The sequence below is a fragment of the Medicago sativa genome, chromosome 4 (genome assembly GCF_051527215.1).
Source record: "Medicago sativa cultivar Bolivia chromosome 4, Bolivia_mono, whole genome shotgun sequence".
Classification (NCBI taxonomy): Eukaryota; Viridiplantae; Streptophyta; class Magnoliopsida; order Fabales; family Fabaceae; genus Medicago; species Medicago sativa.
In genome coordinates, this window is record NC_140752.1 from 87751505 (window position 1) to 87766503 (window position 14999).

A 14999-nucleotide genomic window follows, 5' to 3' on the forward strand; every position below is an offset into this window, starting at 1 on the left:
AGGCCAGCATATATGGTACTACGGAAAATCAGATCTGTCATTAATTTTTTTTTTTTAATAAGGTCCCTTTGGGACGTGTAGCACATGGAAATTTACTAAATCCTGTGATCAAACCAATTTCTGAACTTTCCAGCATGATGGTCGGATTTCACTATTTAAGAATAGCTGGCTGTTATCAAGTCTTCATTATCTGCTGATTCTGCCCATAATGTATGCTGCAAGTGCATGATGAACAAAATAATGAAAATGAAAATATGAAATAAAGGGAATTCTAAGGTCTCAATTTTAATCAAATTAAGCCTGAGGTTTTATGAATGTTCAGCTTATTAATAGTTAATGAGATTGAATATATTAACTTTTTAGTTTATAGTATATCAACCAAAATTTATGCCACATAATTCATTTATTTCAAAATTTAACTAGCTAAGCCAAGCATAAAATCAAATGCAGATATCAAAACTCGAGTTCAAGGCATAATGCTTAGGATTGAAAATCTCTCAAAATGTCTTAAAAAGATTCATAAGGAATTAGTCAAATACAAATATACAATTAATAAGTCAAAGAGTGAGCAACATTTTTTAGTCAAAAGCAAGCTAGCAACAATTTGTTTACTGACTAAATGAAGTACAATTTATTAGTCAAGCAAGTGAACAACATGAGTGATATTTTACCAAGTACCAACCAACTTCTATATAATAACATTGATCCAAGTCTTTATTAATGTTGAACTTAGAGTGTGAATCCAGTTCGAATTTTCTCCTTTCCTTACCCAGGTATATGTATCCATTATCTAACCTTTATTAAATTATCAAGTCAAATGGACAGGAATTCTAATTTAATTTCCCAGTATACATTTCACAATCGCTTCCAAAAGTTGAATAACTTGATTCTGAAGAAACTATCACTCTATTCATTTACACGTCGCATTTGCCTAACGACTCTATGATTCCTGCCATAGAGAACGGGGCTGCGATTAACAATAGCAATTAGCATAGTTAGATTCCCACCCTACCAGCTTGTTCTCAGTGCATTACAACGACAATATCCAAAATAAAACAAGTCAAGATGGCAAAAAGTTACAAGACCACTTGAAAAGCTATATTAATATACACGATGGATGTTTACAAAATTCAGTACATTTTATCCTTACGTTTTATACATCAACATGCACCCGGGCAATCTATGAAACCTTAAAGTGAGGAACTAACCATACTTATAACACGACTTGCCATAATCGAATCCTACCAAACTGGTAATGTCTGCACTTTTAAGTGCTTATATTTCTGTTCTTTGTTGAACCTTTTTGCACTCACTTCCAAACCTTTAAATAGAAGAAGCTTCAAGGCATCAACCCCCTCGTGCAAAGCCTCGTCAATCTGTCCAACAAGAAAGATAAGAGAAAAAGAAACATTGAACAAATGAAGATTTTTGTAACTTGGCTCGTTTCCATAGTGTGGATGTAGCCTGATGTTCGAAAATGAAATAGAATCAGCTAGTGGCTGGTGCTATTTTCATTTTGGATGTTCGAGAAAATTTCATGTTGGATGCAACTAATAACTATTGCTCCCATTTGCCCAAATGTTTTCCAATTCATCACATTAATATTTAATTATTAAAGAGCCACCCAATCAGTTGACATGTTTTTTTGACATTGCACTAACATGACAAGTAACCACCATGATATTTGCCAAGTGAACTATGAGAACCCAATTGAATTTGAAACCTTAGTTACACTAGAGTAACAAAAGGTGCATTTTCAACAGGAAACCAAGAACTTACTCGTTGTCTAGCTGTTACATTAAACTTTTGAAGCAAAAATGCTTTAGGATCCATTTGTCCAGGAGGCTTCCCAATCCCTGTCAACAAAACAAATTGAAAATAAAAATCATTACAATATTAATCTAAAAAGCATGGGGAAAAATAAACAGTTTGTAACAAAAATACTAACCAATTCTTAGACGAGGAAATTCACTATTATCTCTGAAGTTATAAATAACACTCTTTAGCCTGGATCATTGAAAAGCAAGAGTAGAGTACAATGAGTGGTAGCACGTGAGAGAAGCACTTGATTAGAAAATATCAGAGATAGCAAGATTTCATGAACTCATTTTCTAGCACAGTTGATCCCATAAACAATATTATTGAATCATAAACACTTGCTTCCAACTTCAGCTCAAAAAATTAATTTTCCTTCCCCTAAAATAGTGACAAGCAAAAATGTATGGTGGATCATGCTGGCAGGCCAAAAATCCACAGCAGATGGCTTTGCAAGCTATGATGGAAGCATCGGGGATATATATGTATGTGTATATATAGACAAATACTCCAGAAAATAAAATTAAAAAAACTAACATGCAAAGAATAAACTAAATTGATAGAAAATATAAGTTTCATAATAACAAATCACAAACAGCTAATATGTCTTATGGCCATCAAGTTCAAGACTCCAAGTAACTACAAAATCATAAAATACAAAAAAAGGGCAACCCGGTGCACTAAAGCTCCCGTATACGCAGGGTTCGGGAAGGGGTCCCACCATTTGGTGTATTGTACGCAGCCTTACCCTGTTTTTTTACACAAGAGGCTGTTTCCAGGACTTGAACCCGTGACCTTTCAGTCACATGACAACAACTTTACCAGTTGCGCCAAGGTTACCCCTCAAACGCATAAAATACAAAAACATAACATAAATGTCTAAACCTTAAGCCCAACATAGTCATTTTTTTGTTGTCTATTGAGGCATATATCCGCCTCCCTCTTCTCTTTTAAATCCCTGGAAGTTGTTTTCAAATTCTGTTAGGGTACTAGAAGTCTTGACGAGGATTTATTTGCGGGAAAAAAAGAATAACATCTCAGAGGATAATCCTCTCTGTCACCTAGCCAACGCTCTAGGCAACTGAATCTCGAAATACAGAAAAGAGCTACTTGACATTAGTGGAGCTTCTCTGCTATAGGTTTACTGACTAACCACCGACTATTTACAAGTTTTGGGCAGGTTTAACAATATTGGGCTATCCCCAAAGACAATCCACTCCTCTCCTCCAAAGGAACATTACCAAGATAAATTGATCCCGGATCATAGTAATATCTACCGAAGTCATCTATCTAAGTAGCTAACTGGTATGTTGAACCATTTAATCGTCAATTCATCATCTAGTCCAAGTCCTCGACATTCTAGATATCTTACTTTGTTCTAGCACCTGCTCTAGTAGATAATATTCAATTTCAACCTACCATTCCAGATCCAATAGGAAAATATCCTCATCCTGCCCATTTCCTGCTGCCTTTTTAAGTGTAAAACGTACAAGTCTGGATGCTTTCTAGATTGTGGTGGAAGCTGGAATTTGAATGCAACTATCCCAATTGCTTGAGTACCAAAATATGGCCCGTAACAGCTACCTTGTGTCCAACTTACGATGTAATATGCTCAACATATAGTCATAGACTACTGCATATGGGGACTAATTTTCAAGTAAACTGATAAGTACGCAAGCACTTGGGGAGTCCTCCCTTAAAAGCTAGCTATTAAGGTGGAAGAACCAAGCCACTTAAGTAATCCACCAAGCATCCCATACTACTCATTATGGGACTTAAGCACCCATAATACCTAAATCCCTATCATAAACCCAGACCTTTTTCTCCACCTTCATCCCTATTTGATGATAACCACTCCTCACTTATGTTCGCTTGCCTAATATGGCCCATAACACTCCTCACTTGTGGTTCACTAAACATATGCAGTTCAGGATTTGTCATGCCTATTGGGAAGGAAATGTGAGTGTTTTCCTTTTGGCTTCTTGTGGCATTGTTAGCCATGGGTTTACTTGGTGAGATTTAGCCTTTCCTTTATTCTTGGTGACTTACTCGAATAGAGAGAACATTTTTCACAGTTCCAATAAGCATTTGGATGGCATCATAGCGACAACAATTATCCCTGTGTCAATGCCAGATGAATTGGACAAGCCTGTCAAAATTTAGGTATAGGCATACAACTGGAGGAGGTTGTGATGAAGAAAGGAAAAGGAGAGACCAACTCCAAATACCATACCATTAACAACTCCAAATGTCAGGACCAGGACTAAAACAATTTTTTAGTGTCAACTATTACCCCCTACATCTATATGCATGTCTTTAATGAATAAATTTCATGATTCAGTCGTTAGTACTCCTTCCGTCCCTAATCTTTGGTCCTACAAGGTTTGGACACACAATATTAAGAAATAACAAAGTGTAATAAGTTAAGACCCTTTTATCCTTAATTTATTAAAAGAAATTTATCAAGGTGTGTTTTTGGTTTTTTTAAGGGTACAATAGGAAAAACATCATCAATACTATCTTGATTTCCTAAAAGAACCAAAGTTTTGGTACAAAAATAAAAAGCTAAAAGGACGAAAATTTAGGGCCAGAGGGAGTAATTAATTTTCTCTTCTTTCTAGTATATTTTCAAGTGTAATGCAGATAGCCCTGTAAATGTTTTACAATAATTCTGCACAAAGGACGAGAATCCAAAAAACACCACAAACTAAACTGGAAATACTACCAACAAAGGAAAAAGGCCTCCAAATCTGAAGTGCATAACAAACAAAAAAAAGTCAGATATCATGCTCAAGTTGCTGAGCAGAATCAAAGGATACTAAACTGCTTGATAACGCAATAAATGAGTGAGGCCACAAAATGTATGACCATTTACCAACATGTTACATCAGTACAAGCACACTATATCTCTCATTGTGCGAGTTTATGAGATCAAAGAAAATTGCATGCAAGAAGAAATGCAAAAAACAAACAACTTCAAATGAGAGAAGAGACTAAGATGTGAAACACAGTCTGCAATATGTATGATCAAAGAAAAAATACATAAGTAATGAGATTCTATCCCTTAGACAACGATGCAACACAAACCAGGACTCCAATAAATACACAGATAATTCTTGAGATTGTGTTGCCAATATACAAATGCAAAGGCTGTCTGCCAACACATGTAATTTGATTTCTACACCTTCCTAGACTGTCTTCCGGGTCATCATCATCATCATCATAACAAAAGGTAGAATTGGATTTCAGAAGAGTGGTGATTGTAAACTATGACTCCAATAACATCTACATGACTTCATTTTAGATTTTGAAAAAACATTTGTTGGGTTCTGTAATTAGTGAATTACATAATCTAATATGTAATAAACCTCATGATATCTCTAGAGGAATATGTACTTGGGCTCGGCAACAGGTTTATTACGGCCAGTGTGATAATTCAATATATATATATATATATATATATATATATATATATATATACATATATATATATATACATATACATATACATATATATATCTATATACATATACATATATATATCTATATACATATACATATATATATATATCTATATACATATATATATATATATATCTATATACATATACATATATATATATACATATATATATATATATATATATATATATATATACATATATATACACACACACACACACACACACACACACACTATATGGGTTTTGCTAGAAGACACCCTTTAGTTTTTATGAAGGTGTCTTTTAGCAATCCACACCTCAAGGTGTGATTATCCACTTTTTAGTTATAACTTGCTAAAAGACCCCTTCGTAAAAGGTGTCTTCTAGCAAAACCCTATATATATATATATATATATATATATATATATATATATATATATATATATATATATATATATATATATATATATAGGTGTGTACATAACAATAAATGTGTCCACAATTAGTCAATTATCATATAATGGTGTACCCTTTGTGGCTTCCATGACCCCCTTTTTCATTAAGACGAAGCACCCCACATGGCAGGTTCATATCATCATGGAACTGCATCCATAAAAAATATATTGAATGAAAAAGAACACACCTATGACCAATTAGAAACTTAAAAGAGAAGGTGCAACAATATGTAATAACTTACCACAAGCACCTGATTAAGGGGTAACTTGTAATAAGCAGCCAGTGGTCCTGCCTACAGTAAAAGAAAGAGTCATCTCTTAGTATAACATAATTGATAACCAGCATACGGCTTCGCACATACATAAAAGTATAAGCAGATGAATTTATGAAACCAGTTGTATACTGCTTCAAAAACTGAAACCTCGCATGGAATTGATGTCAGTACTCAGTAATACTACCATACCACAGCAAAAAAATGGCACTTAAAATACAAATAAAACAGTAAAAGCAGACAATAATATAAGCAATCAGACATGAGGGCCATTCCGAATATGAGGGCATTAGTCTGTCTAGATACAAAAGAAACTAACAATTGCCTAAAATAATTAAAGAATGCACACCAGAAAATCGAATGATGTCAGAAGAAGCATTCAAAATGGATATACATCTCACACTGATACAATAGACATTTTGAAGTATCGTAAAGTTTTCACACAATATATACTCTCAATTACTAAAAAACATACAACACTAAAGCATATGAAGTCCTTCATATGTGCGGAAGAAAATCTAGTAAACCAGGTTCTTTTATTTAGTTATTTACTCTTTTGGAGTTTTCACATGTACGAGCTTACATAAACCAATGCCTCATGGCTGTATTAGCCGGAATTTCCAGTCTTTAAATTAATAATCTTTCTTGACTGCTAAATAATACAGACAAGAAAGATACTCATCTGAAGCCCTAAATTGGCAAATAAAATCCTCTCTGATCGATTCTTAATTTACTCGGTCAACACAATCTGTCATTATAGCCGACCCCACTTAGTGGGAAAAGGTTTGGTTGTTGTTGTAACACAATCTGTCATCAAATCACCATTGATCATTTAGAATACCATTTCGTTGGAATCAAACACTGTCCACTCTATATGAGTAGTGAAATCTGATGCCACCTCATCCCTTTAGCAGTCATTCTCACTTACAAGGTTTTCTTATTACAGTTACAACAACAACAACAACAACCAAGATTTATCCCACTAAGTGGGGTAGGCTACATTGATCAAAATATGGCAGTGTTCTATCATAACCATATTTCGATCTAACTCATTAATCTCTAGATCTTTCTTAATAGTTTTTCTAGGTCTTCCTCTGCCTCTAGTGATCTGACTATCCTCCAGCTGATCTATTCTCCTTACTACAGGTCTTCTCTCTACATGCCCAAACCACTAAGCATATTTTCCATCATCTTTTCTACTAGTATATGTTTTCTTATTACAGTTACCATGACATAGGGCCTGTTAGGATTGGCTTATTTGGGCTTATCTGCTGGCATAATTTTTGTGAGACTGTTTGGGAGAACCTATGAAAACAGTTTATCAATATTTTCATATGCTTTTTTCTACTTATTTTCATAAGCTCTCCAATATAGTTTATATAAACAACTTATACTAAAACAATTCGTATTTTATCTTTTGCTAGAAAAATAGCTTATACATAAGTGTTTGTGATCTAAACTGCAAATAAGTAGTTTATTCAAACAGGCCCATAATCTCACAAACTTTTGACTTTCAATTTTTAGCTTCAGATGCAACTTCCAATAATGCATGGTGTGTATTAACTTTTAACCTGGCAACAATTCTAATCAACTATAGTAAATTTCAATATTGTAACCAGAACACCCGCCCCTCAGATTCAATTATTAATGTGAGCAACCAATATATAATGAAATGAATTCACAGGTTAAGACATTTTTGCATGTAGAAAGTGGTAAACTAAAAAGTAGAATATTTGAATTCCTTACTGATTCACCACTGAGATTCATATAAGTTTGAGGCTTTGCAAGGAAAACGGGAACATCACCAACAAAACCTGTAAGTAACAAATATTCAACTATTACAAATGATGAAAGAAAAACATAAAAGAGGAATGAATGAGAAAAAACCTTTTCCAAAAATAGCTTTGCAATGAACTGTATCCAGGGCAATTCCTTGTGACTCAGCAAATGCATCAATCATCTCAAAACCTACCTGATTCAAACGAAAACATTTTCAATCAAATTTCATCATCAAATACCAAAAAAGCCCCTCCCTCCGTGATCGAAAACTAACTAACTAACTAACTCGTACATTGTGTCGAGTTCCTTTGTATTTGTCGCCGGGGTTACCCAATCCAACGAAAAGCCAAGGGCGTGGAGCGACGGTGCAAAAGCTACGTTTCGTTAATGTACTCAGCATATCCCCGCCGTGTTTAGGTGGTTTAGTCACGGACTCACGGTTTCATTGCTTCGGGTTTGGTATGTGCCTTTTTTCTAATTAAAACATTCTTTTTTCAGGGATAATTAAAACATTCTATCACTTTTTTTTATTGCATTAAGATATTTATACTAATAATATTTGTAACGTCAAAAAAAAAAAAAAAGACTAATAATATTTGTAGAACTATTTTGTGTGACAATGTTTCGGACTGAGTAAGACCGCAATAAAAATATGAAAGAATTGTTTTGAGATTTTTTTTTAATAATAAAGAATTGTTTTGAAATAGTTGTATAAATATTATTTTTTCATATTTTTAACTGTTATTTTGTGCAATTATGTTCGTCTATCCGTTTTTTTCTATTGCATTCACATGTTCAAATTATTTTGTAGATTATATAACATACGGAAACATACCAACAAATTGTAAAGCGGTATATAAATAATTTCCAATATACCGAAGTGTGAGATCAAGTATATTTATCGCGAAGCTAATCCATATGCAAATCAACTTACAAATATCAGACATAATGGCAAGCTTGGTTTGATAGAGTTCTCAACTCCTCGTCCTTCCTTAGTTTTGATGTTATCCGACAATTGTCGAGGGATAAGATCTTATCCCTCGTCATATTCCTTAGTTTTCGCTTTTTAATTTTCCTTTTTATCAAAATAAAAAAAATCCAATATACACTGTCAAATAACGATGAGAAGAATAAAACAAATCAATAATTATAACAAAATAAATTCACATTCTTCTCATCTAGGTGATATCATGAAAATACAAAAGAAATAGAAAGAAAGAAAAAAAACTATCTAACGGTTTTAGACTATTTGCACAACACTCGTGCTTGTTGGTCTTCCCACCAAGGAACATTTTCCTTATGAAATTTGTGGTGCAAAAAAAGAATCTAGTTGAAGGTCACAGTAGATTGCATCACAAGCTCATACATTGCTGTGTTTTTGGTAATCACGTCATTAGTATTAATTACTCTTAAGGTTTTCGAAAACAAACTTGTTTTGAAGAATGAAAATTTAATTTTATACCGTCGCCTGCACAGCTTCTACTGAAATTTTTAGGCATAAATAAATCTTCAGAACGCTTTTACAAATAACTTGTCGCATGAAAGGTGTAGTAGACAGTGTTTTAGACCCTATCGTCCCATAGTTCATTAAGATAATTAATTCTTCAATTTCACTTTCGATCACATGACAAAAACAATATCAGTTGCATCTAAGCAAAATACCCCTATAACTCCAAACAGATGCTACAATAATGAAGATAGTTTAGTACTCACTAAAGCATATTACAGTACTCTGACAGTAAATCAAGAATGGAACTTAACCGTGTACCAGTCCCCTTTGCGCATAATTAAGCCATTAATACATTATTGTGTGCAAGAATATGAAAGCATAGGATAGAATTTCAAATCTAGGGCATCAAAGATTTGCTATGAAAATAATTCTTTTAGACAGGAACATAGTTCTTACATTACATACACACACTTTTGAACTCAGACTAGCAAATGTATTATACTTACAAGATAGTGGGGAATGGATCTTTTATGGTTGCGTGGCCGTGTTCAGTTTCCTCAACAGTAAAAGGAAAAATAAATAAAAATGTGCTAACCATAAAAAATTACAACTGCCCCAATAGGAGTGCTCGTTTTCTAAGACACCATTGTATTGATAAGTAGCTGCTGCCCTAAAACATTGCAAAATTGTCAGGCTTTGACGACAAGTTTAAACAAAAGACTCTGTAGTTGTAGCAGATAATCTGATTTTAGATGGCAATCTCTGGTGCCTGAAACCCGTATTTCGGAGATTTGGGTGTGATGGACATTTTGTTAAAGTCAGGATCAAAATCAAGACCCGCGTCAACACTCCCAATCATATCATAATCAATCATATCCTTTGCATTCATGTCAACAAAATCGTCGTCTGCTGCTTCACTTCCACTCTCGCTGAGCTCCTCATTGGCATATGTATCATATGCAGTTCTGACTCTTGACCAGCGGACAAAATGTGGCCTCAAGTAGCTGGAGTTTGTCAGCACAGACAGTTGAAATGGAGAAAAAAAAGGTAAAATTAGAAACCAATATAGTGACAGAAAGTGAGGTCAGATCAAGACAAATATTTCAGTTGAATAATAATATCTCTTCATCATCCCAGAAAAGCAACACACCTTTCACTTTTCTTCAACAAAAAGTGGATCAAATGGGAAGAACATGTCAAGTCTATTCATCCCACCATAAGCGTTGGAAAGATCCACCTCGAGCAAATCATCGAAAATGAATAACTCCGCTGACATGAAAAGTCGAGCAGTTGGACTGTTTTAGAAATTCCTCTACTACGCTAGGCAAACACACCTGTCAAAAAATTTTATATCAGGCTCAAAGTTTTGTTTCCAGACAATCAACACAAGGTTGCAAGAGAAATTTAAAATGTGAACTCCACTCAAATATTTATCCATAATCCTACAGTCGAACATTCTGTTTACTATAAAAACCATGACAGCTTTCTAAATTGTTCCTTACCTTCAAGGGATTCAATTTATGTTTCCAGATTAGCTCCATGAGCATTTTGATAAGCTTCACTTTAAGTCTAGGAACCTCCATCAATGATCTCATGGAAAAGCACAAAATGTACATGATAGAATAACTAGAAACCAATGTTTCCGAACAGGACACAATGTTTCCGAACCTTTGTATGATGCTAGCAACCAACTCAGATGAAAGAAACTTTGCACGAGATAAATAACTAGAAAGATAAGCAACATCACTCATCCTGAAACATATCAAGACAATTACAAATTTAAGTTATATTTTAACAATATAAAATGAGGACTTCCGAAGAAGTAATGATTAAAATTACTAATGCTGGTCTATCATGCTGGTAATTGCATTAAGCAAGGACAAGTGGTTCATCACGGCTACTGAAATTACTGTGTTAAGTTAAAAACTTGATCAAATAGGGGGATTAGGTGAATCATGATTTTGAAAACACAAGGCGAAGCAGCATTACCTAGTAATATGGGGATTAACACGTGACTCAAACATCTCTGTGAGAACCAGGGCAAAATTCTCACCACATCCTTCCGAATCCAATGCACATGCATAGAACATCACAAACTGCAGCAAAACGAAGTCAGTGGCAATGCATTTCATAGAAATAGTGCCAACAAGAAACATAATATAGACAAGTTAGAAACAGTAAAAACCAAACAAAGAGTACCTGGGCAAATTTTGACTTGTATGTATTCAACACAGTTCTCTTAAATGACTTCAGTAAAATATCAAAGACCTAACCAAGGAATTCAATTAACAGTTAGTAAATCATTCCATGGACTATTTGTAGATTATATAAGTTACGTTGGGTGTGTGATTTGCACACAAGAGGGTGTAGTCGGGAATACCTCAGCCAATCGGCCACTGCTGTGACAGGATTCAAGATGCCAAAAAGTCAGCACAATTAGGCTATCTAGTTTCTCCACAACCTGATTGCCTTGCAAATTGTTCCTATTGAACAACTCTGTGGTACACTGAAAAATGGAGACCAAAATCCAATTTAAATAACACACTAATAATAAGGATCACACAATGATCAGCTATAATGGAAGATTCAAAATAGAAACTATCATTTCATTACAAAAATATAGATATTGATGATCAAGAATACTAACAATTAAGCTTTTTTTTTTTTTGAAGGAGTAATGATTTAGCTTATATCCCAAAAAATGTGTATTGCGTATATATGATATATGATAAATAACAATCGCCAAAAACTTGATACTATTGAATAATTTGTAAAATAATCTAAATACTCGCCAAAGATGATGATCAAAGCTCATGCTATAAAGCACATAAACAAAAGAGATCCTCCATTACTAAAAGCAGTGTCAGGGCAAGCAATTAACTCTCAAAAATCAAAAATATTTTTCAGCACTAATACTTTGGCAGCATATAGAAAGTCGATAAAAAGATGTTTTGCAAGTTTCAGAAGGCTTAGGTGATGGAAGATATATGGGCATGCCATCGAAATTGGAAGGAACAAGAAGAATATATTTGGTTATGTGAGGGGTCGAGTATGGAGTAGAATCCAACAGTGGTCACATAAACAATTATCAAACTAGTGGCGCAAGCAATCCCAACCTATTGTCTGAGCATTTTTCTATTGTCGACTACTTTAGGGGAAGAGATACAGAAGATGGTTTATTATTTTGGTGGGGAACAAACAAAAGACAATGCACATGCATACACTGGCTTATAGTACGGAAGGAACACGAAGGTATGCGTTTTCCACACCTATTTGGCTTTAATTTAGCTATGATAGGGAAACAAAGTTGGAAGTTACAAACTGAACAGAATACTATTGTTACGCAAATCTGCAAAACTAAATATTCTTCGAGAACTGATTGGCGCGTTGGAAATGGGATGAATATAAGTGTGCGGGAGGATCCATGGTTGCTTTTGGAAGAGAATCCTTTTATTTCCAGTCTGATTATAAATGGTTTGGAACATTCGAAGGTTGAAGACTTGTTCAATTTGGATGGGATTACATAGAACTGGAAGGGCATCATTGAGTTGTTTAATGAAAGGGATCATGCGAAATTCACAAAACAATGCCATCACTACAAGAGAACGAGGATAAACTTACTTGGAAGTTTAATAGCAAGGGACATTACACGTGATATCGGCTTACAAATATGATATGGAAACTCTTGTGAACAATGAAAAATATAGAATATTGGGTGATTGGATGCGCATGTGGAAAATACGGGTTCCTCGAAGGCGCAAAGTTTTTCTTTGGCGAGAACTTAGAGAGGTTTTTCCCACGCATGTGAGTCTACAAGATAGAGGTATTCCTTGTTCAAATATTTGCCCGCATTGTGAAACCAACTATGAGAATGATTAACACATGTTTATTGGTTGTAAAGTGGCAAAACAACATGGCAAAAGGCGGGATTATGGGAAAGAATAAGTGAAAAAGTTGTTAATGCCACTGGCTTGGTAGCATGTTTTTTTTTTTTTATGCAGGCTTCTTCAGCAGGTATGTAACGACATATCAATGATGTTATGTGCATTTGGCGTCGTCGGACAACAAAGTGTGGGAGACCGAGCAACATCATGTATGACAAACTGTGCAAAGGGCTCGAAGTTTGTTTTTTCGAATGGCGTGCAACTTGTGAACAACCCTAAATAATTGAATAACCGTGCAATGATCAGCTGGAAGTGTGATGGCAACCCTCGACATAAGGGTGTGTGAAGTACAACATAGACGCAACATTGTTTGGTGACCAACAATGCATTGTAATCAAAATGTGTATTTGAAATGCTCAAGGTCAGTTTTTGAAAGCTTAACCTGAATGGTTCGAGTGTTATCATCTCCATTGGAAGCAGAGACGTTGAGATTGAGGGAGGCTATATCTATATTGGCTTGGGGAAATAGGATTATCAATGCTGCAAAATTAAGCTACACTACAAGCTAGTGGCGAAAGGCATCATGGGTAAATTTAACAACTAGCTAATTGGATTTTGACAATATTACGTCTAATTGTAGATCGTTATAACAACAATTCCCAAACTTTAAGATAAGTTTTGTTCGAAGAAAAGCAGATTATGTTTCCCATACTTTAGCAAGGGTGTCAAACTTGTATGATAGACGCGTGCACACACACACACAATTCATTCTACCTCCCTTGTGTGGGGCCCATTTAAAGCCGGAAGAAAGCTCTGTATGTACCTGTCCACCAAAATTGGCACCAAAGGGAATCAAACCCGATACCTTAAGAGGAACACACTCCAACATCTCAAGCTAACCATTAGGCCAACCCCAAACTGGTGCCTTATTTTTTTTATTTAATTTCATCTTATCTTGTATTAGTTCTATCATGTTGAATGAAATAATATAAGTTACCTTTTGTAAAAAAAATTAAATTAAATTACTTTGTCTTAATGTTTTCATATTTCCTCTTTCTCTCGATTTTTCATTCATTTATTGACATTTCTTTAACTTGTTTTCTTTGTGGTATATGGACAAAGCTCATATACGAGAATAGTTGAGGCTACTAGGACTAAGTAGAGTTGAGATCCTCTCCATTTCCTACATGACAATATCCATTATTATAGTTTTGGTGTATAAATGTCTAACTAATGTCATATATTATAGAAATGTGTTCATCTATATCATGTATTTACACCAAAACTATAGTAAAAGACATTGCAATTTATTATAGCGAATGGAGAGGATCTCAACTCGACCAAATAATTGGTGAATAATTGGAGTTAAGATCCTCTCCATTTATAAAAATAAATTTAGAAATAGAGATTGTCATTATAAAAAAGATATAGACACAAAAAAAACAAGTGATGAGTCATATCATTAAATAGGCCTCACCATCATTAATTATTTTTAAAAAAAATGTGTTTTTATCTCTTTAAATGAAAAAAGTTTAAATGAAGAAGATCCTAACTCAAATAAATGAGGCATATAAGAATGGTGTATAGATGAGAGAGTGAAATTGATATTGTAGGAATGCTATTACAATTTTGCATAATTTTGTTAGCGAGAGAGACATGCGTTGTTTTTTTTTCTCTCGTTGAACCAGGCAAAATTGAGACATGTGTTGTTGTTAGCTAAAGTCAAAACCAAGTATTATGTTTTATTTATTTAAAAGTATTTCGCATTAATTTTTTTTCGTGGCTGGGTTTGAACCCTAGACATTCACATCAATTGTCACTCTAAGTTACATGTACCCGGTTTCTACCTAAAAGAAAAAGCAACCATCTTGTTTGTAAGTACGGGTGTCCAATTTTAAAAT

The 14999-nt window shown here is 34.3% G+C and overlaps 1 protein-coding gene and 1 pseudogene across 3 annotated transcripts; both read right to left on the reverse strand.

Moving 5' to 3' along the window:
• Window positions 1–1076: 1076 nt before the first annotated feature.
• Window positions 1077–8248, reverse strand: LOC146933303 (Peptidyl-tRNA hydrolase family protein). 2 transcript variants are annotated; one of them, XM_085705099.1, is made up of 8 exons: window positions 8057–8248; window positions 7873–7957; window positions 7732–7799; window positions 5956–6006; window positions 5788–5861; window positions 1949–2007; window positions 1780–1856; window positions 1077–1376 (listed from the first exon to the last, which is right to left on the reverse strand). In XM_085705099.1, exons 1-8 carry the CDS (start codon window positions 8162–8164, stop codon window positions 1242–1244), a joined length of 657 nt encoding a protein of 218 aa, XP_085561225.1. In that variant the 5' UTR covers window positions 8165–8248; the 3' UTR covers window positions 1077–1241. The 2 variants fall into 2 exon arrangements, with proteins under 2 accessions (XP_085561225.1, XP_085561227.1); XM_085705101.1 differs by having other exon boundaries at window positions 7873–7953; window positions 8057–8216.
• A 1218-nt stretch (window positions 8249–9466) lies between these two features.
• Window positions 9467–11560, reverse strand: LOC146933304 (uncharacterized; annotated as a pseudogene). The gene is made up of 5 exons (XR_015008421.1): window positions 11414–11560; window positions 11204–11310; window positions 10717–10966; window positions 10365–10548; window positions 9467–10218 (listed from the first exon to the last, which is right to left on the reverse strand). The product of XR_015008421.1 is annotated as an uncharacterized LOC146933304 (transcript).
• Between the last annotated feature and the right edge of the window lie 3439 nt (window positions 11561–14999).

What these genes read in the sequence shown, in the direction of transcription:
- LOC146933303 (XM_085705099.1), bottom strand. Translation starts at nt 8,164, where the DNA reads ATGCTGAGTACATTAACGAAACGTAGCTTTTGCACCGTCGCTCCACGC. An exon ending in ACAAAGGAACTCGACACAAT is followed by an intron (nt 7,958 to 8,056) that starts GTACGAGTTAGT and finishes CGTTTGAATCAG; the next exon opens with GTAGGTTTTGAGATGATTGA. An exon ending in GGTCATGGAAGCCACAAAGG is followed by an intron (nt 2,008 to 5,787) that starts GTACACCATTAT and finishes TCAATGATCCAG; the next exon opens with GCTAAAGAGTGTTATTTATA.